This window comes from Sinocyclocheilus anshuiensis, unplaced genomic scaffold, assembly GCF_001515605.1.
Source record: "Sinocyclocheilus anshuiensis isolate Anshui unplaced genomic scaffold, SAMN03320099.WGS_v1.1 scaffold1453, whole genome shotgun sequence".
NCBI classification, from domain to species: Eukaryota; Metazoa; Chordata; class Actinopteri; order Cypriniformes; family Cyprinidae; genus Sinocyclocheilus; species Sinocyclocheilus anshuiensis.
Genome location: NW_015549558.1, coordinates 1,145,420 through 1,164,836, shown reverse-complemented (window position 1 = coordinate 1,164,836; position 19,417 = coordinate 1,145,420). Strand labels below are relative to the sequence as shown.

Below are 19,417 nucleotides of genomic sequence, written 5' to 3'. Positions count from 1 at the left end.
TGTTGGTGTTTTTTCAATGTATGCTTCAGACACGGGTCACGACGAGGCGTTCCCCATAGCGACCCCTAGAGGACGCAGTGTCTCGTTCCCTACTCAGGGAACCATGGTTACATACATAACCTGAGACGTTTTGCGTGATGTCCACCTGCGAATGCAGACACGATGGCTGGATTGCGTTTACATTACACTGAGATCTGATCACAATGCGTCCTCGACTACCTCTGGAGCAGGACACGCTAGGGCTAGGCGATTTTCCCGATTTAATCGAATAATTCAAATTTATTGTTTTGCAACTATTTATTTTTTAGAAATTGAGGAATCGCGATTTTGAATAAAAATATTACCAAATGTTAGAATTAGACACTTTGACAATATGCCGGTGTTAACAGTAAAGAGAAAGAACGATTCAACCGCATGTCTGCGCTCGTGATTGACCGCTCACGTGTGGCGCGCTCTGTGAAGGACCATAAATATAGCGCTAAGCGCCATTCACACAGAAGAATGCGCTTTTGTGTTGACAAAGATGCAACGCAGGCAGTGGAATAGGTAAAACATGCAAGAAGATTGGAGTGAACTTCTTTTAACTTGAGCGCTGTGTTTTTAGAATGGCGTTTCATGCATGACACTGCAAGAGACGCGAGCGCAACAGTCAAACAGATCCATGTTTACATAGAAAAAACAATGGAAAATCAGCGCAATCGAATAAAAAACCTGTAAAGAACTACTACTGTATGTCTAATATTTCATGTTTGCATCATGGTGACAGGCTGAAATCTGCTGTTGTTTTTAAAGAACATTTATAGTTAATAATAGTCTACTGGTAGTATACCTTCAGTCATTTTGAATTTAAATTACCTTGACTTTTGAGATTTTTAAAAAGCATTTTCCTGGTATTATTTCTGAACACATAATATGTATAAGACAAGTTTGTACAATATGTGGTTGTAGTTCATGCATCTTTTCTGCAAAGATATTTATTAACAAGTGATTTGTTTAACATTTACAACATGTGTGGTGCACTTGGAATATAAATTTTTTTTTTACTAGAGGGTAAAAGAATAAAGAAAAAGTTACTTGAATCATGTTGTAGTTACATTTTCAAGTTGACTAGTTAAAAATCGTAAAAAATCGAGAATCGGTCAAACATTCTGGAAAAATCGAGATTTACATTTTTTGCCAAATCGCCCAGCCCTAGGACACGCTGATCGGATTACATTCCAATCAGAAGTGCGTTTACACTTGTCTTTTCAATGTGTATGTGGACAACATCCAGATATAGGTCGCATGTTAATGCCAAGTGTAAACACAGCCAAAGTGCATTAAATGGTAAAACTAATTAAGATAATACATTAAAATAATAAGGTAAGAAACACAACTTTGCAATATCAAGCAGCAAAACAAGCTGTTTTGTACAGCTAAAAATAGCTGGAAGGGGATGAGACCGGAAGCCTTGCACATAAAATTTACAAATGGCCACTCCCACACTTACAGGAAAAATAAGGTGGATAATCAATAAATATTTGGAGTTTGCTGCAATGCATTCTGGGATTACTTTCTCAGTAAAGGATACATGCTGCCTTAAAATCTGGCCAAACAAAAGTATCTTTTGAGTAAGTAAAAGTAAAGAGGCTGCATAATTAAGTTTGCTACTTTTTGGAATGTCTTCATGTCAGGAGCTTGCCAGTGATGCCTTTAAATGCTGCCTCTGTGGGACGCTCACAGGGTTTTGGAACGAGCAAATGCATGTGCGATATTTCCCTCCTGCTCTCTCGTTAGTCTTGTGAACACACACCGACTCCATTTAGCCATCAATTTGTTTATGTACGCAGCCGTTTGCCAAGATTAGCCCATAAACTGTGACCGCCTGTCACAATTAGCACTAACCCAGTCAAACTCATTTCACTCCCACTCGATCCGCTCGATCACAGATAAAACCCTCTTCACACCCCCTATGCCGCACATTTCCTCTCATTTCCGTAAATATTTTTTTGTCGTGTTTTCTAGTAAAAACACAGAAATGTCCTTAAAACTATAGATTTACTTGAGAAGCAATTCTGCCCTCTGGATGTGTGCCAAAACAGAAAGCACACATCCTGGAGAGGGTACAAGCCCGTTGTTGAAAATTAGGGCAGACAGGTCTGGCCAGGCCCCTTGTCTGCCGTATTTCAGTACCGTAAATGTTTGTCACCATCAGCAGGTTTTCCACCCTGAGTTTGCAATGCCGAGCTCGTTGTGCAGGTGTGCAAGTTCGAATTTCTGCAGTTTTGTCATTATTGTTTGCTTGGACGTCTGTATGCCGGTGGGGGGTCGGTGTCTGTCTCTTCCTTTTGGCTGAGCACACATGTCTGAAGGGCTTCTCCCCTCCACTGAACTCTTCCCAATCCCTCCATCCCTTGTTTCCAGAGAGGCAGAGACGTGGGGGAGCTGCCGTTGTTGCCACTCCTGCTCCGACCCAGCTTGTCTCCTAGCAACAGGGCTGTTTGGTCCGGGACCTGGGAGTGGAAGCAAGAGAGAAACAGTAGCAGAAAGGAGAGAGTGTTGAGGGAGAGATTAAAAGGGAAAGAGGGAAAGCTGTAATTATCCGGTGTTACTGGAAGGAACGAGGGCCTGGAGAGATGGAGTGAGGGAGAAAGACAGTGAGGTTCTGGGTTAGAGGTGCTGGTGTTCATGGAGGGGGGTATGTGAGAAATCATGGGAATAGGGGAGGTAGAAAAAGTGTGAGGCTTTAAAAACAGCACAAGCATCCGCTTATAGAGGTAGAGGTGGAGTGAAGGAATAATTCCCCTCGCTCATTTTGTTCATCTGCTCATTTCAGGCAGTTTTTCACGGTGTCTGAAATGGTGCCCTCCTGCCCGGTCTTTTAATGGAAATTGAGTAATGTGCAAAAAGTGCACAAAAACAACACTAAAATCATAGAAATGTTAAAACTGCCCAACAATATAAAAGTGAGCTTTTTCGATGCATTGTGGGTAAAATATTTTTATAAATGTATATATTTTAAACATTTTAACATTTGGTTAATTTGACTAGCATCTACCAAAAGATGAGTGCATTTACACCCTAAATGCTGTATTGTACGCACTGCCTTTTGATGTCAACCCTTTTTACCCTTTTTTAAAGTTGATGAACATTTTTCTTTTTCTTGTTTTTTTGACCCTATCAGACGCAAATCTTTAATAATAACAGTGTTTATTTATTGGTTGAGAAAAAGAAAAAAAAATGCACATTTATAAACCGATTTACTATTTTCAATCACTCCATGCAGCAAGGGAATAATCGACAATTATGATTTTTGTCATAATCGTGCAGCCCTACCATGCAGATACCATTTGTGTTCTTCCAGCCAAACACAGCACAGGATTGTGGTATATCACAGACAGTGAAGGATGCATTTATGCTACTTTAAAAAAAATCCACCAGATGAAGACATCTAAGTAGACAGGACATTATGATGCACTGCCCACCAAGGTTTTAGACAGCCATTATGTCTTCATTTTTGATGCAATAAAGTTGCACTTGATTTATATCCATATATGTGATGCCATGTTGCAGTGGCACAAAGCAAATGCTAATATCGGGCTGTGAGCGTGTGTGCAGGACAGCCTGCTTTTACCCTCTCAGGGCTCGGTGACTTTGACCCCATACAGGCATTGGGGGAAGGGGAATCTTTCTCTGCCCTGTCCTCAATGCCTTGAGGTGCGCCCTGTGTGTTAGTATGGGCATGCAGAGAGTATGTGCGCGAGTGTCCTGTCTGCTGCGCCTGAAGGTGCTGTGCTGACCCCCTCCCTCCCGTGTCCCACATTGGCGCGTGTGGTTGGGCTGCTGCTGTCACACACACTATCGTCCCAGGCCGCTGATGTGCCCCGCAACGCTGGGAAAAGGGGGGTGGGGGGTTGAAGGCCGGGCGGCATCATGCTACAGCAGCATGAATCTCTAACACACACTCACACACACATTGGCAGAGCCTGGCACACGTCCTATCTCCTGAAGTTAATGTAGTGGAGTGGAATCCAGTAGTAAACATGTGTGAGCGCATGTCCTATTACTTCAGCGGTTCATCGCGTGTCAGAACGCTTTCCTAGTTTCGTGTTTAGCATAGAACTATTCATATACCACAACATGATGATTTGTAAGGGGAATATATGTTATCATTAACGCTAAAATGATGGGAGTCGGTGAGACGCTACTTTGCCTATACACCCTTGCTGCCATGGTAACCCCGTGGCCCTGTACCGGGTGGTGGAGGGGTCTGAGTGGGGGATGTGGTGGTGGTGAAGAGCATCACTGCATGTGATGCGGGCGGTGAAAGGAATAGAACATGCCGATGGTGATTTGAGTTAGCTAGTCCAGCTTTGACTTGGAGAACCTGTGCGTGTCACACGACCCTGCTGCCCCACACACCTACCAATGAGGCCGGCAGCAGTTACCGTGGTAATGAGGCTGGCCCTCCGATGGGAGCTGGATCCCCAAACTACCATTTACTGCTCTAAACCTGATTCTATTACAGAGCAATGTTTAGGGGGAATGTTTCTCATTACTATTAAAGCTATAAAAAATGGAAAATATTTTTTTGATGATAATACTTTGGTATTCTTTGAGGTACCTTCCAAGTACCAAAGCATATTAATATGATCATCAAACTGTGTCATAGTATTACCATCTGAACCATGGTACTGCCATAGTACATTATTTCAAGTAATTTTTCAAATCAAGTTTTTTTTTTTTTGATAAAAATGCAGTAATACAGGAAAAATCCAAGATGTTTGATTTGTGGTTATTTTGAGTGTATCGTGTCCGCCATCTACCGTGATCAGACCCTCTCTTCCTCTGAGGAAAAACATCTCGTCTCTCCCATGTTGCTCCTCATATGGGAGAGGTGAGATTCTCCCCAGAATTCCTCTTTCAGACTTCTTAAAAGTCCTCCTGAGAATCTAAGCCTTTGTCTGTACTGCAGAGTTGTTTTTAGCTAGACTTTTAAAAATCCATTTTGTTCTTGTATTATGAATGATTTCTTTTTATTTACCCTTATTTAATATATTGTGTTTATATTTCATTTTTCCTAATTTTCCCTGTCTCTGTTCAAGAGGACAATATCCCTTTGCCAGGCCATCATTGTAAATAATGTTGTTCTTAATGTCACAATGAAGTAGAGACAGATCTTTTCTTCCGAATTGTGATGCACAGCCAGATTATCAAAAAAGGCAGGACTTGGTTCTGTACATTGGATGTTGATTGGATGGAGACAGAGTTTAAGTGGATTAAATGATTGGATTAAACCGGCATACGTTACCAGAGAAAAGATCATTCCAAAACCTTTATTAAAAAATTAAACATATGCATGAATTAATCATTCACAATAGCATAAAAAAATACATTTACAAAATAGACAGGTGAATTTCATTTCATTTTGACTCTTTATGTAAAAAAAAAATGTATTAAATGTTTTTTTTTTTTTAACTACATGCACCTATTTAAAAAAAGATGCCAATGTAATTTTTGCCACTAGCCCGTAGCAGTTGACAGTAATGCTGGTCTCATAGGTGATCTTTTGTGCTTTGAAGATGATTAAATTGGCAAATGTCCCATCCAAATTGTATACATAAATAAATTAGCTTTAAAGTCTTCTATCCTTTACTACTAAACAAGGTTTTCTATCCTTTACAGCTAAATGTGAGTCTGGTATTGAACACACACACACCTGTTCTGGCATTCTTATTTCAACCAGTCACACTGTACAGAATGAAACTATTTTAATATTAAACCTGTTGAACGAAGTAAAAATCATTTAACTAAGGAAATATATTTCAAAAGATAAAATAGGCATCTCTAATCATATTACCAAAACACTGTTGTTTTACAGCACAGAATTATGTGCTGTGATAATCACTATTTGACTTTAAACGTACTGTTTAGAAGTGAGAATGTGTTTGTCACGCTCTCAAGATAATACAATGGTATAATAACATCACTTTTGCTTGTGTGACAGTGCTTAAGTATATGAAGTAAGTATATCTATTTCTCTGTGTGATTTTAGTGTGTGGACGGGAGCTCGGGGCCGGAGAACTCCTCTCTGAAGAGGGTCGCTGTGGTGGAGGACTTCTATGACATCATCTATGCCATGCACGTGGAGATCAGCTCCGACCCAGCCAAAGCACCCAAACACGCCGGACAGAAGAAAACATATAAAGCGGTGAGTAATGCAAGGAACTTCTTTCTCATAGTCTCTGATCAGACATGGAAGTATGTCTATGGTCTCGTATAGTTCAGATTTAATACCCTGTGCGGCCCTTTTTGACCGCCTTTATCTGGCTGTCACCTAAAGTGTCCCTTCCTCTGTCAGCTTAATTTATTTCCTCTGTGATTCTTATGAACAGAAGCGAGCGGCTCCTGCTGTGTGTAATCCTGGTGTGAATTGTAGCAGAGAATCACTTTTCTCTGTGAATTTTGGGTGAATCAGTCAGAATAAGCAACATTACCCAATAAATGAAAGCTGGAGGCTGTGTAGGACTCTTTTGATTCTTTTTCTTTCTTCTTTCTGCTTTTATTTCTACATTTTTTTCCCTTTATATATTCCTGCAATCTCATTCTGTTTTTTTGTGAAACTTTTTTCATTCAGTTTTTTTCTTTAATTTTTTCTTTCTTTTTGCATCTATATGTGCTTTTTTTCTTTTTCTTTTTGCAGAATTTATTTTTGCATCTCTTTCTTTCTTTCTTGCTTTCTTTCTTTCTTTCATTATGCATTTCATTTTTCATCATGCATTTCTTTCTTTCTTTATGCATTTATGTATTTCTTTTATGTATCTGTGCATTTATTTCTTTCTTTTTGTCTGATTTGTCTTTCTGAATTTATTTTCTTTCTGTATTTCTGCATTTTTGTTTTCTGAATTTTTTCTCTTTCTGCATTTTTTCTGTGTTACATTCCTAGGATGTATGTATTTAAAAGAATAATTGTTGAGGTGTTTTTCCCCCCCTTTTGGGTGTGGTTATGTGTCCCCTGTGCGTGTGCTCTCTCTCCTCCTATCTCTCTCACTCTCTGCTTGCTGGGCAGTTCCAAATTACCCACAGGTGGTGCTCATCAGAGAGTGTGCTGCAGACGGAACACAGCTACAAAAGAGCAGAGTGAACCCTGTTTGGAGAGGCTCATTTCTCCCCTGCTCCAGACTTGTGTTGGGTGTTTTCTCTTTAAGACATCTGTTGATTGAAGGGGTAAAACAAATAGTTATCTGTTAAGTGTATACTTCTGAAAGTGAGTTGTATCCCTGTTGACTAGCTGATTGCGTTGTAACCATATAGTGTATGTAAATTTACTTTAATCTTACTTTTCTTGTTACGGTATTAAAAGGTAATGCAACTCATTTTGGTTTGTGCTTAGGTTGGAAGCTGTAGGGAGAGGGTGCCATTTGATTTTGTACTCCTGTTTATCCCTGTTTTTGGTTAGTGAGGGAGTTGAGGAAAGCTTATGTTGTTGATTTCTTTTCCTTTACTCGCATAGGTTATTTAGTACTCCTCCTGTTAGTCAGCTGCTCTTTTGGTTGTTGTTTTGGCCAGGCTCTCTCCTGAAGATATTTATTACTTCCACAATTCTGGCTTTCCTAAATAAAGTAAGTTTGCCAAACTAGGTGGTGGTGTTTGCATTTTTTCTGGAGCAGAGGACTGGAGTGATTCCTCCACGTTTTATTGATTTCTTCCGTATGAGTTTTAGTTAACCTGTTACTCCCACTCCCCAACACTAGACTGGGGATTGGATCGTAACATCTGTATTAATTTCTTTCTCTATTTACTGTTTTCCTACATTTTCAAATTTTTCTTATGTTCTCATGTTTTTGCACTTCGTTTTTATTTCTGTATTTATATTTCTCTTGAATTGAGTATTTCTGCACTTTCTTTTCTACATTTCTTTCTTTCTCTGCATTGTTGTAGGCAGAGTTAGGGTTTAGTTTATATTTAGAAGATATATTTATGTCTGCCGTGAACATCTTTAGAACTCTATCACACGTGTGCTGTCATGGAAACATAAGAAGTGAGAGTGGCATGGGCTGCTCTCACCTGGTCTGGTGGTTATGCTGACATCCACAGGTCCAGTGCTGCTGCCCTCTCTTGGACAGTTACAAAAGTGGATGTTTGCTCTCATGTGCATATATAGTCTATCTTATACACACAAGCTATTGCATATAAATGCATAAATAATTTAGTTTTTTGCTTTTGTTACATTCATAATTTCTGTGATGTTTTATACACACGCACGTATTGTGTCCCCTACACGGTTCCTTTTTCCTCTCGTGCTTGACAGCTGTGTGTGAGGGGAGGGCAGGGCCATGAGCAGAGCTTTTCCCTGGGCATCAGGATTTGTGTGCCTGCTCCTCTTAGGATCTCCTGGAGCAATCAGGGTGCTGGAAAGGAGAAAGCTCAGGTTTTCTGGCTCTTGTATCACTGCTGCAGTTTAGTTCAGCTAATGCCTTCGTAATGCACACGCGTACATGCTATACCCTCCAGCTGTGGTTTCATGGCCGCCCATGCTTGTTAGTTAGAGCCTCATGTGAGATTAGAGAGACACGAGGGACTTGTGATTAGAGAGACACGAGACACAGTGTGGGGGTGTACTTTCTCTCTTTTTTTTGTCCCGTTTCATGGCAGAAAGGTTGGGAAGGGAGAAACTAAACCAATAAGAAAGAATAGGGTAAATGTAAAAACATAAATAAAATAAAAAATATATATGTATATAGGAAATGTATAAGGGATTTTTTTTTTTTTGCTGCTGAGTTTTGAGAGGTAATAATGCAAAAGAGGTAAAAAAATGCTACTGTGAGGTTTTTTTTGTCCCGTTTCATGGCAGAAAGGTTGGGAAGGGAGAAACTAAACCAATAAGAAAGAATAGGGTAAATGTAAAAACATAAATAAAATAAAAAATATATATGTATATAGGAAATGTATAAGGGATTTTTTTTTTTTTGCTGCTGAGTTTTGAGAGGTAATAATGCAAAAGAGGTAAAAAAATGCTACTGTGAGGATTTGTTGTGCTAGTAGTTAATGGTGTGTAACTTTCAAATTATGCACTATTTTATACTAAATGACATTGTTAGGCTGTGAGAGTGTGTATGTGAAAGAATATAAGACAATGTAGACCATGGGTATATGTGCATTTGTACAAATACATTGAGGTCCAAAAGTCTAAGACTACTAATGAAAATGCTTTTGTTTTGTTTTATTCACCAACATTACATCACCAGTAATGGTTTCACAACTTTGCTAAACTTTACTACCAATGGTATTGACATGAATGAACAATGAATGAATGAAGACTATGCACAAATAAGAAAAAATATGGATGGTGCACGTCCCTTGTAAAAGTCAATAAAATCTCAAAAAGTGAAAGAATAAATAATCATTATTATTTTCCATTTTAACATTTTGAGTAACAACAGTTAAATGGTTACTTGTGCACATCCCCTGCAAAACATTTGATGAAATGTCAAAATGAAATGAATAAACTCATAAATGAATTAACATTTTGCATAAATAAAAAAAAATCTAGATTTTAATGTTTTAGGTAATAGCAGCTAAATAAGTACTTCCCCCAAAATGAAAATAAATGAATAAAAAAAATGAAAAGAATAAATAATGAATACATTAATCAATCAATCAACATTTATGCATAAATTAAAAATCAACATTATTAACATATCAAGTAATAGCAGCTGCACAAGATGATTTCTTGTGCACAACCATTGTAAACCTTATTCAAAGAGGAAATACATAAATAGTTCAATGGGTTTATAGGGTTAATTTCTTTTTGCATTTTTTTTTTTTTGCATTTTTCTTTCCATCTTGTTAATTGTTGCTATCATTTCTTATGTGAAAACATTTTACCATATATTAAGCACAAAAGCTTTGGCTCTACTGAGTGTGAAATCTATGCTACTCAGAGTTTGGGTTTGTAGGATCAGTGAGTCTAAACGATCCTGATGTGAAGTTTAATACGGTTTGTGCTTGTGTGTCAGATAGCGGAGATGTATGCGTTCCTGCCCAGAGAGGCGGTGACCCGTTTCCTGATGAGCTGTGGAGATTGTCAGAAGAGGATGCACATCAGCCCCAGTGGTGCAGAGTTCAAAGGTATCGTACCAACACCACACACACACACACACACACACACACAGGCCAACCTGTAATACATTAGATGTAAGGGTTATGGCTTTAGGTATGAACTCCAAAGGCAGTTTGTGAACATCTCATTAACTCTGCTTCCAAAGGGTCGACAAGGTAGAAAGCATTCATTCCCATATATTTATACATATTCAAACCCATAATGCTTAATTGGATAACTCATTTTCTTTGTTAAGAAAATCCCCTCTTGTCCCTTTTGTCCCCTGCCCACCCTGTAACGAGCTCCCCCCGTCGCACCAGCCCGAAGCTAATGAAACCCCCTCTGGCCACACCTCCTCCCACCCACACACACACACACACACACACACACATACACACACATCTCAACACCCTCTGATTAGGCTGAAGTCACTGGAGTGTCCTGTTAGCCTCCCCACACATTGCAATTAGCCCAATTACAGGCCTTTTAACAAAGAAAATGCCTCTGAAACCAGATTATTTCTACAGAGAGAGAGAGTGATTGTGGGTGGAATCCACTGGAGGAGAGATTTGATTGGGAAATTTTCACTAGGACGAAAAAAATAAATGGATAAAACTGTTTTTTTTTTTACATTTTGGTGAAACTGCAATCCCAGTTAGTCCAACCCCTGCATTGCGGGTTGCCAATCAGAAGAACTGCCCTCAAACGTCCCGCTCGCTGAGATACACAGATAGGCAACACCTCCCGGGCCTGAACTGTCAAAGCGTTGTGTCAACGTTGGGCTTAGGTTGGGTGTTGCTCATAAAGAGATCAGCTAATTGGCTTCTTGCCCATGGGGGTGCGCAGACCTCCCCCCCTCCAGCCGGCCGTATGAAAGTTCAGTGCTGAATTATTCAGAGTAATTAATTACTGTACACTCGCTCTGTCTTTAATTGACACTCAGACTGTGGTTGATATCGGCTCATTTATTCACATTTCTGATAATATAATATAATACTATTGAGACAAAATGCCTCTGAAGTGTACTTAATATTGAGAAAATAATGTTGAATTAAACATTTTACGTCAAAGTACATTTTAAATCATTATGTTTTTAATAATCTTTCGCCAGGCTTTAAAGAAGTATGCTTATATTGATGTTTTGACTAACAAACTAAAGCACATTTAAAGTACTTAATTATAATTTTTAACTGTTGTGTGTTATTTGATATTAAATTTAAAGATAATATATTGTACTAAATTGTAACTTTCTAAACAAATATTTACAAAATAATTATAAATTTATTTAAAATACATGACATACAAGTTTCAGTTCAAATTACATTAAAGTTACCATGTTTTACCATGCTTCAAAGACAGCGGAAGTAATTATGAAATTACATGTAAAGATGTCCTACTTAAGTGGTCAAAAATCACTCTGAAGTTCAACTAACTAACCTTTAATATAAACGTAACCTATAAAACAATTTCATTTAATTGTAAATAACATGCAATTAAGAGTTTGGAAACATTACATTGTTCACCCTTAATTATATTCTTTTTATTTCCATAGTAAGCACTCTTTTTAAATGAATGCTTAAGTTCTTTTCATAAAGGGTGGTGCTAACTATTAGCTTCAGTAATTCATGCTAGCTTGTTTGTGTTTTTTTGTAGTCTCAGGTGAAAAAATGATTGAACAACTTTATCAGCGTAATAAACCTGTCTTTTTAGTGTCCTGACAAAACTGGAAATCATCTGAAAATCATTTTTGTCTTTAACCATTATTATGTTGGTTTTAGCGGTGATCTAGTTCCTTAAGGATTTATTTTAGTTTGTTGTGGTAAATCCACATGAAATGAGAAAATGGGTGATCAATACACAGTGAACAGCTCATCCATTACCATGTGTATGTGTGCGTGAGATTATCAGCAGGTAATGGGTTGCTTCATGGCTCTTTTAACTCAAAGCTGATAAAATCCATAAATGAGAAGGCTGTTATATGACTAAAAATGCTTCCACATTCATGAAGTCTAAAGGAAATTGTTGGGAATTCCTTATGTTTTAGACCACATGAAACTCATTAGGACCATATACTGTCAGTGCACTTAAAATTGAGTGTATATGTGTGCATAAACACACACAACCACACGCTAAACAAATCAGGCATAATTATTGTCAACGTCAGAAGTATTTATCATCATGATCTTCACACAAACATTCACAGTGGTTTTTCACACAAATCACAGGACATCATTACAGTGGCTTTGGTTGAAAATATAACAGCTGTGGGCAGAGAATGGATTTAAATTTCTACACATTCCTCTATGCATATTAATATAATTTGCATATGGATTTTTTTTTATAATTAGGCACTGTTTGGCATTGTTAATCTGAGGCAGAAGTGTGCCTGCAGAAAACACTGGGGCAGATACTGCCCTCTAGTGACAGTTTAGAGAAATAACATTTACTGTACTCGCACACACTTTATATGAATCTCAGGTATAACAACAGAATTATTCCCTTTTCCTGTCATGATAATCATATTTGTATGGCCTCACTGTTGTAAATCTCTCATGCTTTCTCAGAGAATAACCAACCATCTTCTCTGGCGGCCGACCTCATAGACTACAACATGCCCCTCACAACAACCTACTTGAAACAGAAGAAACTACAGAGCATGAATAACAACGAGCAGGTACAGCAGTCTTCACTAATATCTCTACATGTTTATTGAGCGACATACATTCAGCGTGTAAACAGCCAAGTCTCATTTCAGTCCATCCAGATGGCGCAGAAATCATTGTGGGCGTTGTGCATACTGACAGGAGGTGTTTTAATTCAGTTTGCATTTATTTATTTTCATTAGAAGGTAAAAAAATGTCACTGTTCACTATTTTCTAACCCTAAGCTGGGTATTTCTGGCACTGTCAGTGTACTGTACTGCTTATAATGTGTAGTAATGTGAACTCTGGCACATAGGCCAGCTGTGGGTGGGGTGGGTGGATGTGAGTTTGTGTGGTATAGTATTTAGAAGGAATGGCGGTTAGTTCTGTTCTAATTAACAAGTGTTCTGAGCAGCTGGCTAATTAGCTGAGGTGTGAGAAAACAGGTGAAGTGCCAATATAACGAAGGTGAGCCGTACTTACAGTCATGTACACCTCAGTTTGTACACACAATGAAATGTGTTCAACTCAGTAGACACTTGCTTGCGATCATCATGGTTAGTCTAAAGGCCCATTCACATCAAGGACAATAACTATAAAGATAAAGTTAAAGATAAAGTTTTAGAAATCATTCTAATTCTATGAGAATAGTGAAGTCCACACCACGACTATAACAATAAAGATTGTTGACAGCCAACTAGAATACAGGAACTTGAAAAATGACATAACTGCAGCTAAAAGGAACGCTCTCATTACTTTGATCAACGTTCTGGCAAAGTTACGAACAACAATCTTCCAGGTGCGTTAATACAATGTTCATTCAGCATTATCTGGTCTTTAATAATGTTTTCAAAAGTTAGCACAAAAACGTTATTAGACATCATTCATGGAAGGTTTTATTTCTGAAACATTTTGATTTTTAAATGTTACTAATTGTTTCAGAACGTTCCGAGAACATTCAAAGGTAATGTTCCTATAATGTTTACAAAATGATAAAATGGAATGTTCCCATAACATTTGCATAATGTTACAAAACAATGTTTTTAAATAATTTAAGAAACTGGACATTTTGAACATTAAGAGAACGTTCAGAAATATGTCTCAGAACCTATTGGGAATGTTAGCAAAACATTCTTAGAACACATTTTTGTTAGCTGGCCCATCGCACGCTTATAATAACCAGAACATTATCATCCGTTGGTGAGGACTCTACTAGACTGTAGTTATAGTTATTTTTAGAGTTATCGTTCTTGGCGTGAATGGCGCTTAACTCAGGAGGTTCCTAGCCCACTTAACCCGCAAGACTTCATTGGTCAAGCATCTTCACCAAAATTACTCTGCTGGTTGACTAGCTTCACTGAACATAACTATGCTGTTCCCTCAACTAGTCTGGCACCTAACCTATACACCACTAAACACTATAAACCAGCCCGGACTTGAATTCATACTGGTCTAGGCTGGCCTTTTCGATTTCAGTACACATAAATATATCTTTAAACTCCAAATTTTGGTTCCATTTTCCTGTTATTGTGTACTGAATGCAAGACAAGACATGCCGCAGTGCGATTTCATTATTATTATAGAATCTGCCTGTGCACTGCTGTTGTTTGCTTTCTATACTGTGAAATTCTTCCAAGAGTCTCTTACATAAAATGCCCTAATATAAAAGCTCATGATGTTCAGGACTCTGTTTTGAATCCATACCTTGTTTTCATGTATCACTGTATTCACTCTTTGTGTGAGAGTGTTCGCTTTGAGAAAATTGTAGGGAGCAGACAGGAAATGTGTGTGTGTGTGTGTGTGTGTGTGTGAAATGTCCTACCGCAGTTTTGGTTTCTTTGGGTGGGGCATGACCGGAGAAGCGGATGATGAGCTGAAAGCGCAAGAGGCACTATCAATAAAAATATGCTACTGTACAGTATGAAGCTAGCTTTAAACACATGAAAAAACTATACCTAGTCATTTAAATAGGGGATCTGAGCCTGTTCCACCTCAAAGGTTGACCGCCTCAACTGTGTCTAACAATTAAAATCATACAACTATATAAAGTTGTTGTTATGTTTTGGTTTTATAAAAAAAAAAATCTTGACTTAATGGGAAATATACATTTATAATGAACTACATGTGACAACTACAGTAAGCCTACAGTACTACTACAGTAGCCTGTACCAAGTTACTGCTTAATTTAGACAAAAAATTGTATTTGAATTTTATTTCATTTTGAAGTTCATTTTTTTATGTTCATGTTCATTGCGTTAAAAAATAACAACATCAAAAATCAGGGTTTTAAACAACATTTAGTCATTTATAGACAAAATATTGATAACATGGTTGCAAGAATTGAGAATCTAATTCAAAATTAAATTACATTCAAAAGTTTGTGGTTGGTTAGATTTTTTTAATGGTTCTGAAAAATGTCTCATGCTCACCAAGACTGCATTTATTTGATAAAAAAATACAGTAAATACAAGAATATTGTGAAATATTTTTACAATTTAAAATAACTCTTTTCTATTTGAATATGTTTTAAAATGTAATTTATTCCTGGGATGAAAATCTGAATTTTCAGCATCATTACTCCAGTCTTCAGTGTCACATGATCCTTCAGAAATCATTCTAATATGCTGATTTGCTGCTCAAGTAACATTTACTAATATTATCAATGCTGAAAACAGTTGTGCAGTTTAATATTTCAGTGGAAACTGTGATGCATGTTTTTTCACGATTCTTTGACAAATAGAAAGTTCAAAACAAAAGCATTTATTTGAAATGGAAATCAGTCTTTCACTTTTGATTAATTAAATGTGTGTTTGCTGAATAAAAGTATTAATTTCTTAAAAAAAAAATTCCAATAATTAGTAGTGTAAAATTCAACATTTCATATAATTACATTTGTCTTATCTATGCACAATCAGCTTGTAACACTCCAAAGAGAAAGGAAAACTTGAAATCGCATCATATGACCCCTTTAAGCTTGTGACAATCACTTGAAGGATAACCCCCACCTTTCATTGTTAAAGGTCTTATTTTGTACCTTATTTGCAGAAAGTACCAAAGGCCGAGTAAGAAATAGAGACTAAGTACTGAGAAATAGAAATGGCAAAAGAAAACCGAGAGAAACACATGGCACAGATAGGCAGAATAATTACCAAAGAGGTCGTTTGATGAGCATAGGAGTGAGAGCAGAGGAGCAGAGGATGTGGCGAGGAGGCTGGTCGGCCCAGCAGGACGCATGTGTCCAGCTCAATTCAATAAAGAAGGAAATTAGCAGCATCCTTCCTGCAGGCTGCAGACTCCCGGCTCTCAGAGGGGGGATGGAGGAGATTAAGGAGAGGGGGAATGTTCATTATCGTTTATGGCCTTTTTTTCTCCATTTGCTGTATCTCCTCTTCAGGAAACTCATTTCATTCTCTCTCCTCCTTTATCTCTCTCTCTCTCTCTCTCTCTCTGGGGAAAGGTGTGAGATTCTCAAATATTCTAGCAAATTAGGCCTACTGTAGTCACATAGAAAACAGAAGATAGATTTTATTCCATCTACATTCTTACTGGCATTAAATGGATAATCAATGTTTTCTTTTATGTGATAGTCAGCTTTGCTGAAAAAATAGCTGCTGTATTTGTAAATGTTAAATGTATTTTTTTTCCATTGTCACTGAAAAATTAGTGGTGTCACTACTAAATTTAATATGGCAGAGGTGGCAAGTCTAGCAGTGTCAGTGAATGTGAATGTGTCATTTGTTCTTATAAAAGCTGTATTGTGCCATTTTGTCTGTAGGTGGCAGATTTACCAAGCAATTCATTCTGCTAACTAACAATCCAACTAGCTGAACAAAGTTGCTTTGTAATGTTTTGGTGGTTTATTCCAGATAGTCAGTTAGTGGAAACTGGTGGAAAAATTAATTTAAAGCCTCAAGGACATTTATGTTACACCGACAGATTAATTTAATGTATTCATGCTGCTTTTGATTTCTTAGAATTTTATTTTAATGGCTACTTAATGACAACAATTAGTAAGTATGCATTTGCATCTTCAGAAAAACAAAAACATTACAATAGCCAGTTCGCAATCACACAGTTTGTAAACCGACTTAAAAGACAATGACTCGCATTGTCCTCTCGCATTGATGTTGTTAATCTATTTCCTAAAGTCAGTCTAAATATAACATCCAGACTTTTGCTTCTAAACACTGGAATGTGCAGTTTGTGTTATGAGCCATGAATTGTACTTTCCGATTCCTTTGAATGTATGTGCTTCTCCTGAGGGCTCCATTAGTGACTCATAAATCAAAGTATGCGTATGGTCATGCACTTAGATGTTCACTGGGTAATTGAGGACAGTATCAGGATGGAAAGTTTACTGTATTGATGTATTGGAATAGAAAAAAACTAGGCTGATTCTTAGATGTGTTCCTTGGTTTTTCTTATTTCTACCATATAAGCCTTCAGTATGCTGAGACAGTGCTTCTTTTTAAAATGAAAAGGTGATGTGGTCTTGCTTTAGCAAACAAATGCTTTTATATGAACATGGATTTCTAGCACAAATGTTGCATTTACAGTGGAGAAGATGGAGGCAGAAAGAGAGAGGGGAGGGGATGTGAACTGCTGTAAAGTGGGTTTTGGTGATTCTGTCCCTCACTGTACAGTACTCATAGCGGGGCGTGACGTCAGCGCCGCCGGCCCCGCCTCCGTCTTCAGGGCTGGTAGCTGGAGAGAGTCGCGACCGCAGCAATATTGTTGCAATATTAAACCGATAGAGAGAGTGGAGAGGAGAGAGGGGCTTTGCAACGAGGGCGGGATCTTAGAAGAATATTAAAAACAAATTGCGTACACCAGTGAAGGTAAGGATTCAATTAGGCTGGCATGAATTCATTATCTTAAATAGCAGGTTATTATATTTTTCCCCCCAGCAGACTAGTGCTGCAAAGAGCGTATGGGAAGGTCGTTATGTTTATTTATTTGTTCAGTTAGGCTTTTAATACGGAGTTATGTCGTGTACATTTAAAGTTGAACAGTTAAAACGACATTGCCATTGTTTACCGTGGCGTTTAACCTGTACAAACACGCGACGCGTTTGGCGGTCAAGTTGAACAGTGTGTTGACGGAATGAAGTCGTGTTAATTTAACGTCTTTAGCGCGTCGCGATCGCGAAACCTTGGCAACAGGAGTAGCGTCCATTTAGATTGTTATCAGTAGTCAATATTTCTTTCTGAAGTATTTTAGTCGTGGCCGTCATTTGTTGATAAATATGCGCTTTTACACGCTTGATGTATTATTGATAATGCATACATGCTGACAGCAGCGTGTTATTACTTTTTTGTTTAGTTAGTTTGTTCGTTTTATTTAACACTTTTGAGTAACCACATTGCAGAAATAGCCCATGCAGGACTGTCGGTTGGGTTTATTTAAGGTCCTCTGCTTGTTAATAACATGTCGTCATGCATATAAGATCTGTATCAAGAAAAAAAAATGACACGCACATAACATCTGAAATAAACAACAGAAACGTGTAACTTAGGTGTGTGTGAGACCTACATGTTGAGGTTTGGAGTCATTTGATAGTCATTAATCAGTGTGGCCCTTAATCTGTGTTTGAACTTGTTTATAGATCATGACATTATTCTAGCTATATGAAAATATGCATCATAGAGTTATGAATTGATGATATAGTATGACAATGGGTGATGCAGTGCATCAGAGTCGCTATATGTTATATGAATGGGTTTGGGCATTTGACTTAAGGAATTCTGTGATGGATTTGGGCAGCATATGTGAAGAAATGCATGATTGAAGTTTATCAAGTGTATAGTCAAGATATTAAAGTTTTTTTGCTGAATGACGATAAACATACATTTATATATATGGTAACTTTTTTAACCCTAGCAAATTTTTTTATTTTTATTTATTTATTTATTTTTACCTTATATGCTTATACAATAGATGCTGTTGTATCAGGATATTATTAAATAATTAAACTGTTTTAATTTGAAAACTTTTTTTTTAATGTGTCCGTGTCTTGAAATGTTTTGTTGTGGGTTTTTTCCCGGATCTGGCAAAGCTGGTTCTGCAGGCTATTGTTACTGTACGTTGCCAGAAGGCCTGAAATCAGAGAGCAGCTTACTAACTTACAAATCTCACAAAGTGCTTTTTGCTTTACTTTTGCTTTTGTAGTGCTAGGGTTTCGATGTCTCTTTTAGGTTTGTACTGCCACTTGTTCTTGCCTCACTGCCGATGACACTTAGCTTCCAGTAAATAAAAAATTCTAAATAAAAGGTATTTAATTCTTCAATAAACATTCACACTATTGTGCACAATTCACATGTGTACAGAGACGGAACAAAATATTATTGCAAAGAAAAGAAAAGTTCAGGTTGCTCCACCTTGGCTGTAATTTTTGTGTATGTTTTGTGCAGTTAATAGACAGCTCAGCAGTTATTCCAGTGTTGTTTCTGTCTCTTCTGCTCTTCTGTGCTTCCGGCAGGTGGTTTTGTAGACTGATGTGGGCGTCTAAGAACCGAAGCAATGTGACACTGAGTCAAATGCCAAAATTCACATTTATTCTTCCATTTTTTTTAACATTTTCTAATCCTTATCCTGTGACTCCTTGCTCTGCTTCTTTTTCTGTATCACTCCCATTTTTAGCAATGGCACACTACCCCATTTTTTCTATATATATATATATATATATATATATATA

At 37.6% G+C, this 19,417-nt stretch overlaps 1 protein-coding gene across 1 annotated transcript in view; it reads left to right on the top strand.

Moving 5' to 3' along the window:
- The window catches only part of LOC107657055 (nucleolar protein 4-like), a 122,495-nt gene that overhangs the window by 20,325 nt on the left and 82,753 nt on the right, over positions 1 to 19,417 (top strand). Inside the window, exons 2-4 of the mRNA XM_016445061.1 lie at positions 6,035 to 6,190; positions 9,999 to 10,110; positions 12,646 to 12,755. Coding sequence (XP_016300547.1) covers positions 6,035 to 6,190; positions 9,999 to 10,110; positions 12,646 to 12,755 — 378 coding nt within the window. The remainder of the gene's footprint in view (positions 1 to 6,034; positions 6,191 to 9,998; positions 10,111 to 12,645; positions 12,756 to 19,417) is intronic.